Below are 25,232 nucleotides of genomic sequence, written 5' to 3' on the forward strand. Positions count from 1 at the left end.
GATTTAGTGTATCGTGAGCAACCGGTCCATGTGTTAGACACTAAAGAGCGTGCTACTCGGAATAGTGTGGTGAAAACATACAAGATATAGTGGAATCGTCGTGATGAGGGAGATGCAACTTGGAAAACAGGAGAATATCTACAAAAAGCTTATGAAGATTTTTATAACAAATGGTTCATAACCCAAATCTCGGGATGAGATTTTTATAAGGGGGGAGGGCTATAACACCTTGGTGTTAAGCATGCATTACCATTTCATCCCATGAGCATAATCATCATCACCTCATGCATAAGCATCATTCATGCATATCATTTCGAAAGAAATGAAGTATCATTTCATGTGGTGCTTAAGTTGATTGAAATTCATTATGTTTAAAACAATGTGAAATGTCATGCTCATGTTTGGATGCCATAGATTCTTGTTTTGATCACTAAGATAGCTCATAAATATTTAGGATATGAATTGGAGCAAAGTTCATATTTAAATTTTACCAAATTTTGCCTTTAAAAACAATTCTTTAAAATTAGGGTTTTGAATTAATATTGATTTTATTTTGTAATTCAAAATCTATTTGGAATTGGACTTTGGTCATAAAAGCAAAGTTGTAGATCTTGAAAAATGGAACAACTTTCATTTTTACACCAACTTTTGAAACTGCTTTGAAATGGTTCAAAAATTCGTTTGAAGAAAAAGGAATTGAAAATAATTAGAAAAAGAACATTTTTCCTTAAATGGGCCTTGCGCCTCGCCTTCAGCCCAGCTGCGCAAGCCGGCCCGGCCTGCTCAGCACCGCGCCCCTGCCCCCGCGCGCTGCGCCCGTCGCCGCACACTCACCCGACCGCGCCAGGGCGCGCACGCCGCGTGGCCGCCATGCGTCGGCGACCATGCTGCGCGGCACCGTCGGCCTGCCCGTGCCCCTCCTATCGCGCCTTCATCTGCCCGACCGCGCTGCGCTCCTCCTCACTCGTCCAATTCGCCCTCTCGCCTCCGCCAGCACCAGCAGCAGTCGCAGCGCTTGCATCCGCCATTGCCCGCACCAGCAGCTCACCAGAGTTGGCCGTTCTGGCTACTCTAGCTTGCCTGAGCCATCTCCATCTTGCCCTAAGCCTCACCTCCTCCTCGAGCACCTCGTGCTCGCCTCGGTAAGCCACGAGAAGCTCCCCTTCCCCGAGAATCTCTCACCGAAGTCATGGCCGAGCTCGCCGGAGTGCTCTGCTCCGTGGACCTCGCCCCTCCATCCTCCTCGCTCTCCCTTCACACGCACGAGCACCGCATGAGCTCGGTGAAGCTCCCGCGCCACTTCTCACGCCCTTTCTCGGCCGGAGATGGTCGGCCGTTGGTGTGCCGCACCACCGTGCCGCCATGGCCGCCGGCTAGCTCGCTCTCAAGCTCCTCCGACCCTACCGCTTGCACTATCATGTCCGCCTTGGCAAGGTAGTCACGTTGGTGGTGACCTCGTCGCCGGCCACGTCGCCGACGGCGAGCTCACGCCGGTCAGCGCAGCCTCCTCTGCCTTAGAGGCTGGCAGGTGGGGCCGGTTGACCCGCGGGGGCCACTGTCAGCCATAGGGGTGCAAGCCTGGGTAGAAAGCCAGGTGGATCTAGCAGTTTTGAACATGGATTTTCAGAAAAGATTTAAGAAATGATTTCAGATTTCTATTTAAATGCTTTGGGAATTTATAACTTGCTCAAAATAGCTCCAAATTTGTTGAAACAAATTTTGCTAGGTTTCTTATTACCAGATCTACATGATAAAAATAGTGCATGTCATTTTCGAGATACTTTAATGTAGAACTTTATTTAATTCTTGATATTGCTGATATCTTGTAAAATGTTTAGTAAATTCTATATGTATCAGAAAAATATGATTCCAAGATTTTTACTCTTCTTGTGTAATGTGCTTTCTAGGAAAAATATATGCCATGCATGTCCTGTAGAAAAATTATGAGGTGTAGTTCAAGTGCTTTTAGTGGCTGATTTTTGTTATTTTTGCTAGAGAGCAAAATTTGTATAAAACATGCATGTGATAATTTTTATACAGTGAATATTTACTATTTAGAACCTAGGAAAAATACTAAATCTATTGTTTGACACTTTTCATAATACAAAGTATTTTCATGCTCATAATTAGGTCCAAGCTTGTCATTTTTGTGTAGGCTATTCCACTTATCCAAATGCCATAAAAATCTGATGGTAGACTACTTAGAGTAGTACTGTGCTATGGTAATTTTCTAAGATTTTTATATGCAATAAAAATAGATGTTGCTATTCAAACCTATTATTAATTAGGGTTTAATCAAATGTTGCTTTATGCATGATTAAGAAATTAGTGAAGCTTTGGTGTATCTTTGAAGCATTTAATGAGATATGTTGACTTAGCATATTAGTAGTAGAAGAGAATGCAGTAGATAACATGTGCTTGTAGTACATGTTCTTGGATGATGTTGACTACCTTGCATGCAAGCATATTCATTGTGTTCATTTCATCCGATGCACCTTTTGCATAAGCACTTACGCACCTGCATCATACAGGATCGCAAACTGAGAGCCCGATCGTCATACCTGAGGAGCCTGAGGAGCAGCTCGAGGTGCAGCCGCAAGAAGTGACCAAAGCTGACGAGGAGGACGTTGAGGAACTTCCGGAGTGCCCCGATCATCGCCCGAGCTCCTTCGAGAGAGGCAGGCTCCGGAGCATTTTTCTCCCCGGGTTGTGATTATTAATTAATGCTTTACTTTAATTGATGCATTACGTTCAGGAGTTGTTTGCAAACTATGCTGCATTATACCTTGTTTACCTTTGTTATACTATATCCTTGTTACCCTAGTATCCGCAGCCGAGTCAATGCTTAGCTGGCTTAGACCGGTAGAAGTCGGGTGATTTCCTGTCACCTACGAGCTATAGGTGGTTACCTGGATCTGCTTGGATAACTATGTAGTCATGGTATAACTAAGTGTTAATTTGAAGTTGAGACCGGATGGAGACTTATAAGGTTTTGGACTGTAGTGCTTTCCGTCCGTGTCGATTAAGGACCGACCATTGTTGGGCCTCGAGTCATGTTGAACGCATGCCTTATATTTAGCTGGCCGAATAAAGTACTTTCGACCGCAAAACTGGGAGATTATTCGGGCCGAGTAGATTGCCCGCAGCGCACTGTACCGAAGCAGGTGTGGTAGGACATGGGGGCGCGATGATAAGACCGAAAGGCAGTCGGTCGGCCCCCGGGTACATGTGGTTCCTGGCAAACTCGAGATTTTTCCTAGATAGTTGACTCGGTGACCGATACCTCACTTTAGCGGGTGAGTGAGGTTTGTGTAAGGAATAAATCACCAGTTGATTAGGAATTGATTCGAATCGCCATCGCTCCTGGATAGTGAGCACTTGACTTGAATGACTTCATCGTAGTAATGTTGATGGAACACTTAGACAGTTATAATGAATATGACATTATGGAAGTTGTTAATGATCATTGGTTATCATTATTTGCTTGATCACATGCTTGCTCTAGTATAGGTGCAAATGTATTCGACATGTTAATAATAATTAACTTGACAATAATGCTTTTGGAAAGGTTCTTGAAATACTAAAAATGCCTCTTTTTGCAAATGAGTCAGCTACCCTACTATAAGGCCCTTCATAATCCTTGGTGTCACTTTACTTTTGGTTATGTCGGGTAAGTCTAGCTGAGTACCTTCTCGTACTCAGGGTTTTATTCCCACTTGTTGCAGATGGGTAGATGTTCTATGGCTACTGTATCAACTGCCTTTATCCTGCGATGAGTGATGCTTAGGACCATGGGCATGGTCATTCCTTACGTCTCGTCTAATGCTTTTGTTGGAGATGATCATTAGCTGGTATTGTATTTGAACTACGTGTGAGTGTGTGTGGTTTTGAACAAATGACTTCCGCTAATTCTATTTGAACTCGTTTTGTAATAACTATATTTAAACTCTAATGTACCTGTGATGCGAACTTTTATGTAATATGTGATGGTGACCGCTAAACTTATTACGATCTTGGCTGGTATGTGAGTTGGTTTGAAATTCTTCGTGATTTCATGGACTACCGGGTTATACGGGCTTAAGTTTGCTAAATCGTCTGCTCTGGCGGGTGATTTTCTTACTTAATTTCGTATAATTGGTCGGTTCTGTTACACCACCTATCAATTTGCTCAATCGCCCACTGCGAAAGACACAATGCTATCAACATGTGGGTCGGTATTGCCGAGAGCGTAGCCCTGGCTAATGCTGTCCTCCCGGCCATGTTCAGCAATCTTCCTTTCCACTGTGGTATCCTGGACGCGACAGAGTCTACCAGCTTCTACTCATCGCCTTTCCTCATCTTGAAAATTGATAGTGGAATACCCAAGTAGCGGCATGGGAAGGCCTCGATCTTGCATAATAAAGTGTCACGCACCAGTTCTAACTCTTGCTCCGAGCAGCCAATCGGAGTAGCCACACTCAAGTTGGAGAACAGACCAGACGCCAGGCCGAAGAGCTCCACCGCCCCCTTTAGGACGAGCAGATCATCTAGTTTTGGTGTTACAAACATGGCGACGTTGTCAGCGTACAAGCTGACCCTGAAAGGCAGCGCAACGACCCCAAGGATGACAGGAAACCCTGGACGTCCAGCCAACAGATAAGATGGCTGAGAACCTCCATGACAAGCACAAAAAGCATCGGTGACATTGAGATTGAGCAAGAGCTCAAACACTGCTACCAAAGTCAGAGCCCTTTTACAATCTAGAAGTATCTAGATAGTAGTTACACCCTTTTGTTGTATAAATTATAATGTAAACAGATGGAGAAACGAAAGTTTGTAGACTCCTCTGTCTCTTGTCTCTGCTCTCTCTTCTCTCTGCAATTCCTCTCTCGTCTCTGCTCTCTCTGCTCTTTGTCTTTCTCTGTCTGAGAGAGCTTCACCTCATTGGAATATGGAATGCATCGTTTTTTTATGAGCTGTGTATTTGTCCATTGACAATGTATAAAATTGGTGTTTGGTAAGTATGTAACTGATGCCATGTATTCTTGGTTGCAGAGAATTGCAATAGCTTATCTGTTGACTGCCCTCTGTGAAATTTGGCTCAAAGGAGACGAAGATGTAGATTATGGATACGATTTGCTCAAGCGATACCGCTTCCAACTGTGAGTTTAGACCAAAAGTACTCCCTTTTTTGCACAACGGGAAAGATCATGAACCATTTTGTTCCATATTAGTCAGTTCTTATGTTTCTAACACAATACTTTTTATCCAGGTTCGTAGGCCCCCAGCTGTGTGAGGAGCAGCAACCACTTTTTATCCAGGTAGGAGCAGAGGAGCAGCAACCACCAGAGGAAGCTCACTTTGGTTCCTCTATTTGCGCTGTCAGAGAGCTCTGGCTGACTATCCTATGTACAGCTTCAAAGAGCCCGGCTGCCATGAGATACCCGAGCTGGGACTATCCTATGTACAGCTTCAAAGAGCCCGGCCGTGTACCCGAGCTGGGAGCAGAGCCGGCCGTGTGAAGAATCGCAAGGCGAAAAATATAAAAATTAATGAATAAAACAGGGATCGATTGGATTGTCAACAAGCCATCCGATGATGCTGTCCGTGGAACAGGAAAGATGAGCTGTATTAAACCACATGAGTTGATTATATAGAATAGATAGAACAAACACATATTTTGGTAAGCAATATGGCACTATTTCTATCCAACACCATACACATAACTTAAGCAACAAAGGGGCCGTCAGTCATGGGCTTCCTCCCGTCTGAAACCTACCAAAACAAGGAAACCAAGGAACCGTGGCACTTCTCCGGCGCGGGGGACAAGACGTCGGGGGAAACAACCGCACCAAGCAAGGTACCGGGATGGCAAAATTTTTGGCGAGATATAACTGTAGCACTTTCGTTGTTATTTACTAATTAGTGTCCAATCATAGTTTAATCGTTGTTATTTAAAAATTAATGTCCAATCATAGTTTAATTAAGCTTAAAAGATTCATCTCGTAAATTTCGTCTAAACTGTGTAATTAATTTTATTTTTTATTTATATTTAATGCTTCATACATGCATCCAAAAATTCGATATGACGAAGAATCTTTAAAAAATTTAGCATTTTGGAGTGGAACTAAACAGGGCAAGTAAAGCAACCCAGAACTCACCCCTTTCCCTTCGGTCCTGAGACATGAACATGTGAGCGACCGGGGGGCCTGGGGGATCGGGCCATCGGGTGTCACCCATCTGCCTAACACACATCACCTCGCGTAAGCGTAACCGTAAGGACCCACGGGCCACGACCGTTCTAGAATTCGCCACGGTTCACGAGGGAGGAAAAAAACGCGAAATTGGAATTGCAGCATGCTTGATGCTGGATGAGGGTTCACGGTTCATCTACAATCAACGTGGGTTGAAGTTTATTGGGTTAAAATTTAAACTAAATTTCATTTCAACTCATTTAAACATATATGGATTGAGATTGGCACATATGTATCCAAACACGGGCTAAAAGAAAAAAAGGACGCACAATGAGGCTTACAGTGGTCCCCGGACGGTGTGGAGGGTCATTGCTCGGTTCAAACTGGTCAGCTAAAGTTTGGACTAACAACTAATCTCTCTGGTCTGATTTATAAGGCCTAGTCTAACATGAACGATTTCTTAAACTATACTTTAACCATTCATTGATATTATATTGCTTGTTTATTATTACAAATTTAGAATTATCGGATAGTATATTTGATTATAAATCTAATAGTATTAAATTTCTACTACAAAAGTAAAAAAAAGGTTGGCCAAATTATAGATCAAAGTTTATAAAATTTGACTAATGGCATACATGAAGTGCTTTATAAACTGGAGCGGAGGGAGTAGTAGTAGATGGACTCCAAATTCGTTGGGTTTGACAAACTACTATAACTAGTATATTATCCGTGCTAACGCTATGGTGGCATCTAAACAAAATAAGTCATAAAACTAAAATATAAATCAACTGATGACGTAATCAGCGTATAAATGTACAACTATTCATCGTCGTCGTCCTCCAACAGTGAAGGAACTTAGCTCTAGATTCACTCTCCTATTATTTTATCAAAGGACCGCCATCTGCTTGACAATGCCATCTAGTGGTCTTCTTTAATTTTTGATGGAATAAGAAGCCGATGGCTATGGAAACTTGTGATTTGCCCATGCTAACAGTAAATTACGAATTACAGAGCAAACAAGGAACTTTAAAACTTTCAGGATAACAGTGCAAAAATAAATTTCACCTTCCTCACCCTCCTCCAGTTCTTCCTCTTTGTTGTCTCCTTCCAAAAAAATTGAATAGTAGAACCAAAGCAATTGGGGAAGTGAAATCCTCAACTTTTTGTTCCTCTTGCTGCACCTTCTCCTCCTTTGGCTCATCACATTTCACATCCGAGATAGCAACTACATGATAACGAAATCAGCATAAAAAGCTGTCCACCAACAATCTGACAGTAGAAGCAAGTCGGTCTGGGAAATGAAATCCTCTCACCTTTCGGTTCGTCTTGCTACACCTTCTCCTTTGATGCAGCCGCCACCACCTCGGCTTCCTGTTCCAAAGCTATCGTCATCTTCAATGTCTTTTCCTCGGATTCATCTTCGGCAGGTCAGTGAAGCAAGAAAGCAATAGTTGATTGGACGAAAACTGAACCTTGCCACTTACTTGGTACCTGTTGGTCATATGCTTCTGCTAGGGTCCTTCTGTTATTGATTGACGTCCACTGAGATAAGCTGCTAATGAATTTACGAACAGGCTATTGCATACGACAATGAAAAGCGCAATTGACCCAAACAATTTGTTGCAAAAAAACTAAACTTAAACCATTGAAGAAAGACGATGAATCAAAACTTTCAGTCAGCCTAACAGGTTAAAGGAGGAGACTGCATTACTGAACTGAACCTGAAATGCTAGAAAAATACAGCTGTTGTTGTTGATTCTGAAATAGAAATGGAATAGTAGCAGATTGCAAATCGAACTGCTCCCAAAACACCAAAAAGGATTAAACAAAAACCAGACAGGTAATCTACCAGAAAGAACAGAAAAGAGTGCTGCTTGTCTTTGCTGTTACTGAAAAATGTTGTTTCAGAAACAACACAGTGAACTACCTGATAATAGAACAGCTCAAACGTTTCTCATAGGACATGCCAGCCTCGTAATGTGGAAACAAGTGGCATTGTAGTGCGAAAGAAATGGTTGCAGCTAAGAGACAAAACACAATGGGAATTAATAGCTTTTCTCCACCTTGTAATCATCTAGGCGAAGGCGACTTTGAGATGAGAGGTATTTAATAAGCATAACAGCATGCAGGATTTAGACTGAGATTAAGAGGTACTCACATCACTTGCCAAAACAAATAAAAGAGCTCCTGCAGCAATAGCGCAGGGAGGATCATCAATGTCCAGAACCAAAATAGCATCGATAATTTGTTGTACCAATCTACGAGATATAAGAAAAGGAAGGCATTTGTATAAGTAATAAAATGGAAGAAGGTGCCAAATCTAATACCGTGTTTGTTAAATGCTAACATCTTTAGAACTGGACAAGTTCTCAAATTCAATAATAATTTAACTATTCTGATGGACTTAGAGAAATGAATTGCCATTAGAGCTTGCTCCAAGAATTCAAGCCCAGTTCAGACAGAACAACATATATCCCACACCTTCATCTTATTCTAACCAAGGTATTTTGTCTTTTAACTTAAAGTGAAGTACAACATCAGTGTTGGCATAACTGTCAATGTAAGAGTAAACCAACGACACATTTCAGCTCAAGCAGTTCCCACGCCGGGGCATAACTGTCAAAAAAAAGAGGCGCCTTTGATGAACTCACCCTTGGGACCGGAGCACGCGGTGGCGCTCGGCGGAGGCACAGATCCCGAGCAGCGCGAGCAGGCTGGCCCGCCACTTCCGCTAACAACAATATGATGGATAACCCAATAGAAAGAACCGACATCAGAAAAGATGACCCGTTAGCACAACCAAAGGACAAAGATAACAGATAAAAAATGCGAGCACGCGGCGGCGCTCGGCGGAGGCGCAGATCCCGAGCAGCGTGAGCAGGCTGGCCCGCCGCATCCGCTAACAACAATATGATGGATAACCCAACAGAAAGAACCGACATCAGAAAAGATGACCCGTTAGCACAACCAAAGGACAAAGATAACAGATAAAAAATGCAAGCAAAGTGATGCTCTGATGGGATCTATACAAATATGGTACCCAAAGGACAGTTCAACAATGAAAGAAAATGTTTCATTAAGCATTTTGTTTTCATATAAAACAGAATTATTTCAAAGCTGTAATTAGTTCCTACAAGAAACATGTAGAGTTGCACCAGCAAAAAAATAATAGATCATATTCATTAGTAGGATCCTCTCATTAAAAAACCATACAGGCATAGAGCCATAAGCCCATAACTAAATGAAGCAGCAAGAGAGGAGCAAATTACAGCATCGTGGATCAGCTGATGAAAGTGTACTGGAATACTCCCAGAAGCAAAGGCCTGTTCCCTGAATAAATTTGCATATTGACCTACACGAAATCAAAACAATTAGCAAGATTAGTAATAAAAAAGATATTTCTAAACAAAAGCGCATAATCAGAGAAATTGTGAAAGTGGTTTTGCCAACCCAATGGCGCCGACATTCACATGGGGCTTCCTACGTAGATTGATCCGGATTGGAAAGTGAATCACACGAAGGAAACGAATCCATCAAAATGGATAATCACGAATCACACGAGTTTGAACCGATCTGGGCCAAGGAGTACTCACATGCGCGTGAAGGTGGTGGCCATGAACCTCGCCCATAGGATACCGGCCAAGTGGTGGCGGCTGGGCCGGCGACGCCGTCGCCGCCGCGAGCACATCGGGTCCCAAGATCGCGCATCAGGGATCTCCTGCTTCCGCCATCGGCGCTCCAGCCCGCGGTGGTGCGCGTCCAGACAGTGGAGCAGTGCCCGGACATGACCAGCGCCAGCAGGAGCCGCGCTCCAGGCCGCAGCGAGCATCGCGCGTGGATTATGAAGGAGCGGTGGCGACTGTCGCGCGTTCGTTGGGGGGGATGGGGAGGGCGAGGTCGGGGGCCTGGTTCAGGGCGGCGGCCGCGGATCCTGACGGAGTGACGACGCGGATCGGGACGGGGAGGGTTGGAGGTAGGGGCGGCGCAAGGAAGATTTTTTTTTTTGAAAAAAACAACCGGTGAAAAGGAGGGGGAGGGGATCGAACTAAGCCTGGGCAAAATACTCGATACCCATTACCCGTACCCGAATTACTCGAACCCGGATCCGAATTACCCGAACCCGAGGTACCCGATCCCAAATTCGGATAGCGATTTTGATTACCCGAAATTAGTTTGGGTAATTCGGGTAATATCCCCCGGTACCCAAACTACCCGAACTACCCAAAGATTTGTTTTATCTTTGTATTCATCATGTGTTGTTAGCTGAACCATTTAACTTATCACTTTATTAGAATATAATTCTCTCTATTTGAATGAGTGACTGTAATATATTATTCTCTACAAATTGCTATTGAAATTCTATACAAATTGCTGCTGAAATTATGTATAGATCGCTACTGAAATTTAGTGTAGTTTGTTGTTTTCTGTAAATTTGGGTATATCGGGTAATACCCGAACCCGAACCCGAATTTACGGGTACCCGAATTTACGGGTAGTGTTTTTTCAGGGGTAATATCGGGTAGCAATTTTTATTACCCGAATTTTGAACTACCCGAATTACCCGACCCGAAAAAAATCGGGTAACCCGAACGCCCAGGCTTAGATCGAACTGTGGCTGCGCGGGAGCGGGCGTGTGGGGCTGGGCGCGGGCGGTCGCTGGGGCAAGGCGAAGCCGCACCGTCGGATGTGGTTGGGTAAGAAGAGATGAGTGAGAGTTAATTCGGTGCGTACGTTTTTAATGTAATTTTTATCTGTATATGTTTCGTGGAATGAACGTAGTTTAGGTTGTGACTATAGACGTGAGATTTGTTTGATGACTGTAGAATAAAAAATATTGGCCAAATAATAGATCAAAGTTTATAAAATTTGACTAATGGCATACATGAAGTGCTTAATAAACAGGAGCGGAGGGAGTAGTAGTAAATGGACTCCAAATTCGTTGGATTTGACAAACTACTATTGTTGGGTACCTTAGAATGGGGTACCCCAAGCAAAACGTTAAATGGGTTGTCCAAGTCCCATCTAAAAAATAATAATGATGATAAAAGCAAAAGGATAAGTTGTGGGCCCCTCCCCGTCGCGACCAGGCCCACTGGGTCCTCCTCCTCCTCCTCCTCGAGCCTCGAGAAGGAGGTCTCGACGGCCTGGCGAGGCTCCCCAGGGAGGCCTCGGCAGGAAACGCCGTCTCCGCCTCGCCCGAGGCTCTCCACAGAAGGCCTCAGCAGGAGGCGCGTTCTCCGTACCGCGCGAGGCCTCTCACGCGGAGCCTCGGCAAGGAGCCTGATCTCCGTCTCGCGCGAGGCCCCATTCTCCATGTCGCTCGAGGCCGGCTCGCCCGCGGTCCGTCGCCCCCCGCCTCGGCCGACCCTCCCGACAGCCGGTCACGTCCCATTAATGCTTTCAACCACTCCCGTGATCTCAGCCGGACAGCGACTCAACGTCATAGAAAGACCGACGCGACCCGAAGTCGCATTAGCACCATACCGGCCAGGACAGGGCACAACGGGGATTACCGGCCACTGTGTCCAAACACTGTGACCACGACCAGCCACCGTCAGCGCCTGGGACAGGATGTGGCAGGGGTTACTAGCCACTGTGTCCTACCACTGTGTCCACGATCAGCCGCCCGCTCAAGGCCTCGGCGCTATACACCAAGGCCTCGGCACTGTACATCAGGGCCTCGGTAATGTTGGGGTCCGCGCCTGCCGAGACCCCCCCACCGCAGTGCCAGCCTCGGCCCCGACCAAGTTTCGGCCTCGTGCGTAGCCCGTCCACAGCGGCTTATGGTCGCCGCCACGTCCACTCCGAGGCATTCCTAGGGCTTCCACGACGCACAGGACAGGAGAAGGACCGACGCGACCCGAGGTCGCATCAGCACCATACCGGCCAGGACAGGGCACGGCGGGGATTACCGGCCACTGTGTCCAAACACTGTGACCACGATCAGCCGCCGTCAGCGCCTGGGACAGGATGTGGCGGGGGTTACTGGCCACTGTGTCCTACCACTGTGTCCATGATCAGCCGCCCGTTCAAGGCCTCGGCGCTGTACACCAAGGCCTCGGCACTGTACATCAGGGCCTCGGCAATGTTGGGGTCCGTGCCCGCTGAGACCCCCCCACCGCAGTACCAGCCTTGGCCCCGACCAAGTTTCGGCCTCGTGCATAGTTCGTCCACAGTGGCTTATGGTCGCCGCCACGTCCACTCCGAGGCATTCCTGGGGCTTCCACGACGCACAGGACCTGATGGGACGACCACGCCGCCCCAGTACTCTAAGGATGGGCCGCTCCGATGACCACGCTGCCACAGGAACAGGCCACAGGGCTTGGACATGCCGTCCCTGTCGGCACGCCGCTGCATAGTAATACATGTACTGCCCTTGTCCCCTCTTCAACTATAAAAGGAGAGGACTTGGGCCACTTAGAGGGGACGCCCGGAGAACACACACACACGCACACCTTCCAGCCGCTTGAGAGCAACGTCTCAGACGGCTCCACGACACCCTGCCGAGACCTGGGACAAGTTCCCTCTCTCCCTTAGCTTGTAACCCCCTACTACGAGCACTTCGGTGCAAGGAATACAAGTTCTATCCCTCAGACTGGACGTAGGGCGCCGATTGCCTGAACCAGTATAAACCTTGTGTCTCTTTGCATCACCATCCGGAATCGGGAGCACGTAGAATAAATTCACTAGTCGGTTGAGGACCCCCCGGTCCGAAACACCTACAGTTGGTGCGCCAGGTAGGGGTCGTCTGCGTGTCAGTTTCATCATCCCAGCAGGCTCCGGATGGCATATGACTGCATACGAGTGCATACTAGTCACAATCGAGTCCACATACGAACATGCATACGACTGTGACGTCGAGTGCATCGAGTACGCTGAGGCTCTTACAGAGGCCGAGACCCTCATCGCCCACCTCGACCAACTCAGTGGTGAGGTGCCTGACTCCAAGCGTCGCGTAGGGGCGTTCGAGCCCGCTGAAACCATCAAACTCATCCCGGTCGACCCCGCATGCCCCGACGACCGAGCGCTGAGGATCAGCGCTGCCCTCGACATCAAATAGGAAGCCATGCTCGTCGACTTTCTCTGTGCGAACGCTGACATATTCGCATGGAGTCCCTCGGACATGCCGGGCATACCAAGGGAAGTCGCCGAGCACGCCCTGGACATCCGGGCTAGATCTAGACCGGCGAGGCAACGCCTGCGCTGCTTCGACGAAGAAAAGCGCAGGGCCATCGGAGAGGAGGTACAGAAACTCTTGACGGCCGGGTTCATCAAGGAAGTATCCCACCCAGAGTGGTTGGCTAACCCCGTTTTAGTCAAAAAGAAAAGCGGGAAATGGAGGATGTGTGTAGACTACACCGGTCTGAATAAAGCATGTCCAAAGGTCCCCTTCCCATTACCTCGAATCGATCAAATCGTTGATTCCACCGCAGGGTGTGAGACCCTGTCTTTCCTCGATGCGTACTCTAGTTACCATCAGATCAAGATGAAAGAGTCCGACCAGCTCGCGACTTCTTTCATCACACCGTTTGGCATGTACTGCTACGTGACGATGCCCTTCGGCCTCAGAAACGCAGGTGCCACGTACCAGCGGTGCATGACCTAGGTCTTTGGCGACAACATCGGGCAGACCGTCGAGGCCTATGTAGACGACATCGTGGTCAAAACCAAAAAGGCTGAAAATCTCATGAATGACTTGAGGGTGACCTTCAAATGCCTTAGAGAGAAGGGCATCAAGCTCAACCCCAAGAAGTGTGTGTTCGGGGTCCCCCGAGGCATGCTCTTGGGATTCATAGTCTCAGAACGTGGCATTGAGGCCAACCCAGAGAAGGTCTCGGCTATAACCAGCATGGGACCAATCAGAGACCTCAAGGGAGTACAGAGGGTCATGGGATGCCTTGCGGCCCTGAGCCGCTTCATCTCGCGCCTCGGCAAAAAAGGTTTGCCTCTGTACCGACTCTTGAGAAAGTCCGAGCGTTTTTCTTGGACCCCCGAGGCCGAGGAAGCCCTCGACAGACTCAAGAGGCTGCTCACCAATCCTCCCGTTCTGATACCCCCGACCTTGGACGAGGCCCTCTTACTCTACGTCACCGCAACAACCCAAGTGGTCAGCGCCGCCGTAGTAGTAGAGAGGTAGGAAGAAGGGCATACTCTGCCTACCCAGCGACCGGTCTATTTCATCAGCGAGGTGCTCTCCGAGACCAAAGCGCGCTACCCCCACATCTAGAAGCTAGTCTACGCCGTGGTCCTAGCCCGGCGCAAACCGCGCCACTACTTCGAGTCGCACCCAGTGACTGTGGTATCATCCTTCCCCCTAGGCGAGATAGTTCATAACTAGGAGGCCTCGGGCAGGATAGCCAAGTGGGCTGTCGAGCTTATAGGGGAAACCTTGACCTTTGCGCCTCGAAAGGCGATCAAGTCTTAGGTCTTGGCCGATTTCGTGGCTAAATGGACAGATACTCAATTGCCACCTGCTCAGATTCAGACAGAGTGCTGGACCCTGTACTTCGACGGATCCCTGATGAAGACCGGGGCAGGCGTGGGTCTGCTCTTCATTTCGCCCCTCGGAGTACACATGCGCTACATGGTGCGGCTCCACTTCGCCGCCTCCAACAACGTGGCCGAATACGAGGCCCTCATCAATGGCTTACAAGTCGCCATCGAGCTTGGGGCACGGCGCCTCGATGTCCGAGGCGACTCGCGGCTCGTCATAGACCAAGTGATGAAGGAGTCAAACTGCCTTGACCCTAAAATGGGGGCTTACTGCAAGATAGTGCGACGCCTAGAAGACAAGTTCGACGGTCTCGAACTAAATCACGTCGCGTGAAAGTACAACGAGGCCGCCGACGAGCTGGCAAAGATGGCCTCAGCACGGGCCCCGGTCCCCCCGAACGTCTTCGCCAGAGACCTCCACAAACCGTCCATCGGCTGCACCTCGACAACAGAGGAGGGCCCACCTGGGGAACCCATGGCAAAGCCAAACACCCCCTCTGCTGCCGAGACCCCCTCGACCAAGCCCGAGGTCATGGAAGTCAACACCGAGCCTCCGCAGAATGATCAGGACGCGGATTGGCGAGTCCCGTTCCATGATTGGCTTGACCGGGGGGAGCTTCCCGATGACCGAACTGAAGCACGACGGCTTGCACGCCGAGCCAAGACCTATGCCCTCTACAATGGCGAATTATACAGGCGAAGTCCCTCAGGCGTCCTTCAACGATGCATCAGTTCTGAGGCGGGCCAAGCCCTGCTTTGGGACTTACACGTAGGCGCCTGCGGGCACCATGCGGCGCCTCGGACGCTCGTAGGGAACGCTTTCCGCCAAGGGTTCTACTGGCCGACGGCGGTCGCCGATGCTACCAAGCTAATACGCTCCTGCGAAGGATGCCAGTACTACGCTCGGCAGACACATCTCCCGGCCCTGGCCTTGCAAACCATCCCCATCACATGGCCGTTCGCCGTGTGGGGGCTCGACATGGTCGGGCCTCTGCAAAAGGCCCCCGGGGGCTACACCCATCTACTGGTATCAATCGACAAGTTCTCCAAATGGATCGAGGCCTGTCCGATCAATCGAATCAAATCCGAGCAAGCGGTGCTGTTCTTCACTGACATTATCCACCGGTTCGGGGTCCCCAACACCATCATCACCGACAACGGGACGCAGTTCACCGGCAAAAAGTTCCTGACGTTTTGCGATGACCACCACATCCGTGTGGCCTGGTCGGCCATAGGACACCCAAGGACCAACGGCCAAGTAGAGCGTGCTAACGGCATGATCCTACAAGGCCTCAAGCCAAGAATTCACAACCGGTTGAAAAAGTTTGGCAAGAAATGGCTCGCCGAGCTCCCATCGGTCATCTGGAGCCTGAGGAACACTCCGAGCCGAGCCACGGGGTTCACGCCTTTCTTTCTAGTCTATGGGGCCGAGGCCATCCTCCCCACCGACCTGGAATATGGTTCCCCGAGGCTGCAAGCCTATAACGAACAAAGCAACCGCACAACCCGAGAGGACGCCCTCGATCAGCTGGAGGAAGCCCAAGACGTCATGCTACTACACTCGGCCAAGTATCAGCAGAGCCTGCGGCGCTATCAGGCCCGACGCGTCCGAGGCCGAGACCTGAAGGTAGGCGACCTGGTGCTGAGGCTAGCACAGAGCAACAAGGGTCGCCACAAGCTGACCCCACCATGGGAAGGACCGTACATCATCGCCCAAGTCCTGAAGCCCGGGACCTACAAGCTGGCCAACGAGAAGGGCAAAATCTTCACCAACGCTTGGAACATAGAACAGCTACGTCGCTTTTATCCCTAAATTTCCAAGCATTGTATATATCGTTTCTCGAAATGCAATTAAAAAAGCGCTCTTTAGTTGGTCTTTACTTTTCGAGAAACCCCCCGAGCCCACAGTAGGTCTCGGCAGTACAATAAACACAATAAGGGAGACTCGGCTCTGCCTTAGCAGAACCAAGCCTCCCTCGGGGGCTAGATGGGGGACTTCCCCTAGGTCCCACGCGCCTTTTTTAGTTGCTTTTCGAAAAAATTCCTACGCCAAGTCTCTAGCAGGCTCTGACGAATCATTTGTAGAGACTCCTCGGACCAAGGTCTGTTTCCTAAGCAAGAGGCCGGCTGAGTCGCGAGACGGCCTACTGCCCCCGGGTTACTGGCACTCCCTCACTACCTCTCGCTCAAGGGACGGCTTAGGCCCCAAAGGGGTGTTTTGCAAACTGAAGTCGGATCAGGAGCAACAGAGGGCAAAGGCTCGGAAACATGAGAAAAACAACTAAGAAACACAAATACGTCAGAAATAAAAGCCTCGACGGCCACAAACGTTATGATACAAAAATAACCCCTATTCTATCTTTACATAGCCCCCGGGGCCTAGATTAAGGCTCAGGGCCCCCAGCACCGGCAGAGGGTAGGGGAGGAACCACCTCATCTTCAAAGAGCGTCGCCAGCGCCGTGCCAGGGCCTTCCGCCGCCTCCAGCAGCTTCGCGACCGCCGCGTGGGCCTCCTCGTCATCATCAGGCAGAACGTAGCCATCACTGATGGCCGGGAGGTCGACGCCAAGGTAGTGAGAGGAGATGACGGCCATCGCCCGCTTGACACCCGTGTGCAGCGCCCCTCGGAGCCGCTCACGCATCTGGCTGCTCAGCGCAATCAAGCGGCTCCCCAGGGAGCTACCCGACTAAACCCCCTCGACTTCCAGGGCCTCATAGGCAGAAAGGGCAGCACGCTTTAGCGCCTCGTGCTCTCTGATCTCGGTCTCGAGCACCATCTGCACCGCGCTGGAAGCCTCGGTGGCCCGAATGACCTCTGCCTCTGACTCTGCACCACGGAAAATGAAATAAGGTCGAGCTAGAGAAAAAACAACCTAAGTTAGGGACGGGAGCCCATGGAGCTCACCCTTGGCCTTCAGCTCCCAGCGTCGGGTCTCGGCCTGGTAGGCCTCGGCTTTCGCCTTCAACCGCTGGGCCTCGACTCGAGAGGCCTCGGCCACCCTGGAGGCTTCACTCCCCAGCTCTGTGTCATACGAGGAAGTTAGGAAGCGAACATAAGGGGAAGAAAACAAAACAAGGGGACTCAAACTCACCCTCGACCGTCCCCCTCAAAACCACAGCCTCGAATTGCGAGGCCTCAGCCGCAGCAAGGGCCTCGTTCAGAGCACCTTTGGTCAGCCGGTGCGCACTCTCCTCTGCCCCCAGCTGCCCGGCGAGGGCCTTGCCCGAGGTCGTCGCTTCTTCAGCCTGGGACCTGAAGGCATCCCGGTCGCTGACGGCGTGGGTAAGCTCCTCCTCCAGCTCCTTGATCCGCACCGCCAAGGGGGCGAGCTGCGTCTGGGCTGTGGCCGCCTCGACCTTCACGTCGGCACAGCGAAGGCGGAGGTCCTCCACCTCCACGCTTTGGGCCGACAGAAGCTCGTTAGCATCGGCAAGAAGGCCCCTCTGCCTCTGAAGCTGGTCCCAGATTCCCCTCTCCCACCAGAGGAAGACCGACTTCCCGAGGGACCGGGTCTCGAGCTCCTGAGGAGGCAGAGCAGAGGTCATCGATTGCGACAAAACCAAGGAAAGAACAACGTCGCGCGAGAAAGGAAAACACGAACCTGAGCGACTCTGGGCAGGTCGTCGGCCACCACGGACAGCGTCGTCCATAGCGACCGTTCCGCCAGCTCGCGGTACTGCTCGAAGGTACTCCAGCGCCTGCCCTCGGCCGTGTCCTTGAGGGCGAACAAAGGCTCCCCCTCAGGGTCGTCCTGGCTCCGCCACAGTACCCGCGGGTGATCCCACCCACGGGGCTCGGGTCGCACCCGCACAAGGGCCAAGCTTCCCTTGTCTAAGAGCAGCGCCGGCTGCTCCACGGTGTCGGTCTCCTCGGCGCCAACCACCTCCCGTGCCCGGGAAGTATCGTCGGAGGAGATCAGATAGACCTCCGTCTCCCGGGCACTCTCCCGCAACAACAGTGGGCCCTGAGCCAAGGGCACGGCCGAGGCCTCCGCCGTCGACATCTCCGCCTCCTGCACAGACGGCCTCGCTGCCATCACGATGGCCATGGTGACCTCGGGGGCTCTGGCCTCTGCAGTCATGGCCTCGGTGGTCTCGTGGGCTCCGGCCTCCGTCATTATGGCCTCGGCAGACGCAGAAGCGCCGGCCGCGGACACTGCAGTCTCGGTGGTCATGGGCGCCGGGGCCCCCATCGCCTCAGCCCCGGAGGCCCCGGGAGCCTTGGCAACAAAGGGCACGACGGCCCCATCTGACCGTGTAGGGGCCACCTCGGCAACCCTTCCTTGGGCAGCCGGTTCCTGTGGGTCCACCCTCGCCGATGCCGCGCCGCGCTGGATGGCGGCTTGTGCCTCCGCCACCCAGTGGGCAGAGGAGCCGGGGCTCGCCTTAAGCGCTTTAAGGGGCGCCAAGGGGAGGTCATCCGCAGGCTGCTTTTGACTAAAGAAAATCAACCTACAGGGTCAGCACGAGACCAAAAAAGCGAATGGAAGACACCATAACCCCGCCAAAAACACACTTACTTTGAACGGGGCAGCCCTAGCTTCACCACAGCAAACCTCCTCCGCAACGGCAGAGGCGGCGGCAGGGGCGTCGCATCTGTATCCACCGGCGCCGGTCGGTCCTCGGCGGACCCCGGTGCCCCTTCGACCCTCTACGGGGCCGGTGGCGTCGCCTCCACCACCGCTGGCTCTACCGCGACCGCCGAGCTTACTGGGCTGACGGCGCGTTTGCCTAACGCCCGCACCTCGGCGTGTCGGCCACGGCCCCGAAGGGGGCCACCACCGGCCCCGGGTCCACTTCCTCTCCCCTTCCCGGGGGTGCCGGGCTACTTACCGACGCCCCGGGCGCCACCTCCTCGACGTCCGGAAGGTGGTCTAGGGGGCCTCACCCCACCACGCCCTTGTCATTCCCGTCCGAGGCCTCCGTCGACAACGACGTCGACGAGGACTCCTCCAACAGGAGACCTTCCTTCCGTTGCTAACGGTGGCGCTTATCCAATGCCTCGCGCGCAAGGATGTGCTTTGTGCGCTTCGCCGCCTTAGCATCCTTCCGCTTCTTCTGCTGCGTCGGCGTGAGCGCGGTTAATCGCCCGCTGCCCCGCGTCCTCGGGAACGGGCGGCGGGGAGGAGCGCACGTCCCTCATCCCCTGAACAAACCACAAACGCGCATAAGGAAACAAGGGATAAAGAGAGATTGAGGAGGCTCAGAGGCTGCAGCGGCACTCGACTTACCAGCGAAAGAAACCCCCGCGACGGTCGCATCGCGAAGGGGGTCAGGTTGTCGCCCCTCAACTTCACATCTACCATCTCCCCCACCCGACGGTGAATCTCCTCGTTAGAGAGGGTGGAGGAAGACATCCGGGTGCCTTCGACGGGCTCACCCGGCCTCATCTCGAACAGCCGCCACCGTTGAGCCATCAGCGGCAGCACCCTCCGGCGGTGGAAGGCGGCCACGACCACAGCGACGGTGAGGCCATGGTTCCGCAGCCTCGCTAGCCCCTCCAGGAGTGGCTCCAGCTTGGGCTAGTCGACCTTCGGGACGCCCCATTTCCATTTCTCCGAGCAACTCCCCACAATCTGCCCAGTATAAGGGGGAAGTCCCTCATCGTCATTGCGGAGGTAGAACCAACTCGTGTACCACCGGTGGTTGGAGGACACGAGTTGGGCCGGGATGTAGAGGTGCAGGCAGTCCTGACGCACTTGGAGAGTGCAGCCTCCGGCCCTCGACGCCTTCCTCTTGCCCGACGTGCCCGTCACTTGGTAGTATGCCCCGCCCAGAACAGGTGGAGCCACAAATCCCAATGGGGAGCGATCCCCAAATACCCCTCGTAGACGGCAACAAAGATAGCCGCCTGAGCGATGGAGTTGGGATTAAAATTGTGGAGCTCCACTCCGTAGTAATGCGGGAGCGCCTGCATGAACCGGTCCGCCGGAACACCGAGGCCGTGCTCGTGGAAGGAGACGAAGCTCATGACGTAGCCGTCGTGGGGCCTCGGCTCCAGCTCGCCGTACGGAGCAATCTACTCCGGCCTACTAGGGTCTGTCACCGGGCGGAGGAGTCCACCGTCGATAAGCGACTGGAGCATCTCCTTAGTGACATCCGACGGATCCTAGGGGTCCGCCTCGACAATGACGACGTTGCCAGCCATAAATGCGATGGAGGAATCGGGCGCGGCGGTGAGTTTTTCTCCCTCCCTCCACGCTCTCGCTTTTTTCTCGCTTTCTCCCTAGACTCGCTCTTCTCTCCTCTTCTTCCCGGCACCCGCTGCTCTGGCGACGGCTCGACGGAGGAGGCAGGCAAGGTAAGATAAGGAGGGGCGAGACTCTTCGGGTATTTATGCAGGGAGGAGGTGAAACGAACGGGCGATGAAATCAGGGAGGTTTTCCCCGTCCGGCGCGGTTAACCACGAGCCGATTTCGGTGGCCCACGCGCCCACGTCTCCCGCATTAAATGCGTGAACAGTTACGTCCCATCCATCACGTCGCGCTCGCCCACTACGGCAGCAGGCGTCGTTTCGCCTCCCCGTGAAACCGCCTCAAAAGGCGCGCCACCCGCGGCCGAGCCGATAGGGAGGACATTTCCCGCGGCCTGTTCCTTTCATAGGAAGGAATCGGGCTCTGAGCCCGTTACGATCCAGGGGTTCGAAGGCTGGACCCAAAGGGTTTCAATAGCCACCCCAGGATAACAGAGTCAGGGGCAACTGCGGGCGAGCCTATACGGGGCCGAGACCCAAGCGAGCGAAACGCCTGGGACGCCCAAAGTTGTGTCCGAGACCAGCAGGAAAGTATCCGAATGGGATCCCACCGTAGGGAGGCACCGAGCCACCGAGGCCCAACGAACGGCCTCGGCACCCACTAGAGAAATCCTCTGGTACTCTTGGAGTGTGTCTCTGGACCGCTAGCCATCCCCTAACGAAATGGGGTTCGGACCTCCACTCGGACTACCCGATAACAGCTCACCGGAAGTGCCACCGCTCGTGCCCATCGAGGGTAGCGAGGCACGTTCCACCCCTCCTTCCGAGCGAAAAGGAAGCGCGAGGGTCGCATAAAAAGTCAGGGGAACCCCTGACGGCCTTCTCGCCCTATGCAGAGGCTAAGGGGCTCCTCCTGCAAGTATGCCGAGACCTCACGACCCGGGCTCGCGCCCAAAGGGGCCTCGGCAAACAAACCCTCACGCGCGAGGGGCGTATAAAAAGTCAGGAGAACTCCCGACGGCCCTCTCACGCAGAGGCTAGGGGCTCTTCCTGCAACCTTGCCGAGACCAGAATGGGCTCGGCAAACTAACCCTCTGTCCGAACGAAAAGGACACGTGAAGACCAGATGAAAGGGCCAGAACACCCAAGACAAAGACAAACGGTCCAAAACCGCGCTAGAGGTTTCGCTACAAACACGATAAAAGGGCGCCGAGCCCGTTACGGTCCAGGGGTTCGAAGGCTGGGCCTCCAAAAGGTTTCGACAGCCGCCCCAGGGCAACAGAGTCAGGGACGACATTGGGGCGAGCCTACGAATGGCCCAGACCCGAGCGAACGGTCGCTCAGGGCGTCCTAAGTCGTGTCCGAGACCGGCGGGGAAGTATCCGAATGGGATCCCACCGTAGGGAGGCACCGAGCCACCGAGGCCCGCGAACGGCCTCGGCACCCACTAGAGAAACCCCCTGGTACTCTTGGAGTGCATCCCTGGACCACTAGCTGTCCCCCAGCGAACGGGGCTCGGGCCTCCACTCGGACTACCCGCTAACAGCTCACCGAAAGTGTCCACGCTCGTGCCCATCGAGGGTAGCATGGCACGTTTCACCCCTCCTTCCGAGCGAAAGGAAGCGTGAGGATCATACCCAAAGTCAGGGGGCCCCTGACAAACCTCTTGCTCCGCGCAGAGGCTAGAGGCCTTTTTTCCCTGCAGCCTCGCCGACACCCCCGCAACCCGAACTTGCGCTTGGGGGCTTGGCAAATGCAATAAGAACTACTCGTTCAGACACGGAAATGAAGAAAGCCCCTGGAGGAGTAACTCCACTCCCCCAGGGGCTCGGGGGCTACACCCGGCGGGTGCGCTCGCGCGCACCCACCAGAACCTCAAAAAACAAACCCCAATTCCTACGGGGCAGGTATGAACCAAGCCTTGGCAAACCCTCCGGGGGAGTACAAGCCTCGGCAAACCCTCAGGGGGAGTGCACGCACTCCCCCCGAGGCTCGGGGGCTACTGTCGGGTACCTTAGAATGGGGTACCCCAAGCAAAACGTCAAATGGGTTGCCCAAGTCCCATCTAAAAAATAATAATGATGATAAAAGCAAAAGGATAAGTCGTGGGCCCCTCCCCGTCGCGACCAGGCCCACTGGGTCCTCCTCCTCCTCGCCTCGAGCCCCGAGAAGGAGGTCTCGACGGCCTGGCGAGGCTCCCTAGGGAGGCCTCGGTAGGAAACGCCGTCTCCGCCTCGCCTGAGGCTCTCCACAGAAGGCCTCAGCAAGAGGCGCGTTCTCCGTACCGCGCGAGGCCTCTCGCGCGGAGCCTCGGCAAGGAGCCTGATCTCCGTCTCGCGCGAGGCCCCATTCTCCGTGTCGCTCGAGGCTGGCTCGCCCGCGGTCCATCGCCCCCCGCCTCGGCCGACCCTCCCTGACAGCCGGTCACGTCCCATTAATGCTTTCAACCACTCCCGTGATCTCAGCCGGACAGCGGCTCAACGTCACAGAAAGACCGACGCGACCCGAAGTCGCATCAGCACCATACCGGCCAGGACAGGGCACGGCGGGGATTACCGGCCACTGTGTCCAAACACTGTGACCACGATCAGCCACCGTCAGCGCCTGGGACAGGATGTGGCGGGGGTTACTGGCCACTGTGTCCTACCACTGTGTCCACGATCAGCCGCCCGCTCAAGGCCTCGGCGCTGTACACCAAGGCCTCGGCACTGTACATCAGGGCCTCGGCAATGTTGGGGTCCGCGCCCGCCGAGACCCCCCCACCGCAGTACCAGCCTCGGCCCCGACCAAGTTTTCGGCCTCGTGCATAGTCCGTCCACAGCGGCTTATGGTCGCCACCACGTCCACTCCGAGGCATTCCTGGGGCTTCCACGACGCACAGGACAGGAGAAGGACCGACGCGACCCGAGGTCGCATCAGCACCATACCGGCCAGGACAGGGCACGGCGGGGATTACCGGCCACTGTGTCCAAACACTGTGACCACGATCAGCCGCCGTCAGCGCCTAGGACAGGATGTGGCGGGGGTTACTGGCCACTGTGTCCTACCACTGTGTCCACGATCAGCCGCCCGCTCAAGGCCTCGGCGCTGTACACCAAGGCCTCAGCACTGTACATCAGGGCCTCGGCAATGTTGGGGTCCGCGCCCGCCGAGACCCCCCCACCGCAGTACCAGCCTCGGCCCCGACCAAGTTTCGGCCTCGTGCATAGTCCGTCCACAGCGGCTTATGGTCGCCGCCACGTCCACTCCGAGGCATTCCTGGGGCTTCCACGACGCACAGGACCTGATGGGACGACCACGCCGCCCCAGTACTCCAAGGATGGGCCGCTCCGACGACCACGCCGCCACAGGAACAGGCCACAGGGCTTGGACATGCCGTCCCTGTCGGCACGACGCCGCATAGTAATACATGTACTGCCCTTGTCCCCCCTTCAACTATAAAAGGAGAGGACTTGGGCCACTTAGAGGGGACGCCCGGAGAACACACACACACGCACACCTTCCAGCCGCTTGAGAGCAACGTCTCAGACTGGCTCCACGACACCCTGCCGAGACCTGGGACAAGTTCCCTCTCTCCCTTAGCTTGTAACCCCCTACTACGAGCACTTCGGTGCAAGGAATACAAGTTCTATCTCTCAGACTGGACGTAGGGCGCCGATTGCCTGAACCAGTATAAACCTTGTGTCTTTTTGCATCACCATCCGGAATCGGGAGCACGCAGAACAAATTCACTAGTCGGTTGAGGACCCCCCGGTCCGAAACACCGACAACTATAATATATTTTAACAACTAGTTGGTGGAAATTACTCCAACCATTAGTCCTCTACTTTTTTTTTGCGAGCACATTAGTTCTCTACTAGATAGGGAGACTAGACTGATATATTTAGCTACTACTACCTCCGTCCTTAGGTCCTTGAAAGGTTGCAAATCTAAAATAGTGTTAAGAGGCTATTTGGACCATATGGACTGGCTCCCTACGTTACAAATCATAAGCCGTTTGGACTTTGTTGTAAGCCAAACTTGTCTAATTTAGATCAATTTTATAAAGAAGCACCTACAATATACCCTGCTATAAATAACATTATATGAACTACTGCCTCAGTTCTAAATTATAGTTCGTTTGACTTTTTTGACTGAAAGTTTGACCACTCATTTTATTCAAAAAAATGCAAAAATTCGCAAATTTAAGTCATACTTGAAGAACTTCTATTAATAAAGCAAGTCACAATAAAGGAAATGATATTCTACACAAAATTTTGCATAAGACGAGTGGTTAAATATTTGGTCAAAAAAGTCAAATGAATTATAATTTAAAATGGAAGGAGTATCTAATAACAAGTATAGTTTGATGTAGTAGATGCTTATGAACT

General features: G+C 52.4%; 1 protein-coding gene across 10 annotated transcripts; it reads right to left on the minus strand.

The window, feature by feature from the left end:
- Positions 1–7,098: 7,098 nt before the first annotated feature.
- LOC136477372 (uncharacterized) lies at positions 7,099–10,171 on the minus strand. Of its 10 annotated transcripts, XM_066475520.1 has the most exons (8): positions 9,770–10,171; positions 9,627–9,656; positions 9,446–9,528; positions 8,828–8,907; positions 8,335–8,434; positions 7,661–7,751; positions 7,490–7,594; positions 7,099–7,401 (listed from the first exon to the last, which is right to left on the minus strand). In XM_066475520.1, the coding sequence occupies exons 2-7, from the start codon at positions 9,640–9,642 to the stop codon at positions 7,506–7,508; spliced, it is 459 nt and encodes a 152-aa protein (XP_066331617.1). In that variant the 5' UTR covers positions 9,643–9,656; positions 9,770–10,171; the 3' UTR covers positions 7,099–7,401; positions 7,490–7,505. The 10 variants fall into 10 exon arrangements, 6 of the variants coding, with proteins under 6 accessions (XP_066331617.1, XP_066331615.1, XP_066331613.1 ...); XR_010764000.1 differs by having other exon boundaries at positions 7,661–8,434; positions 8,828–9,075; XM_066475518.1 differs by lacking the exon at positions 9,627–9,656 and having other exon boundaries at positions 7,661–7,718.
- Positions 10,172–25,232: the final 15,061 nt, after the last annotated feature.

Source organism: Miscanthus floridulus, chromosome 8 (assembly GCF_019320115.1).
Source record: "Miscanthus floridulus cultivar M001 chromosome 8, ASM1932011v1, whole genome shotgun sequence".
NCBI classification, from domain to species: Eukaryota; Viridiplantae; Streptophyta; class Magnoliopsida; order Poales; family Poaceae; genus Miscanthus; species Miscanthus floridulus.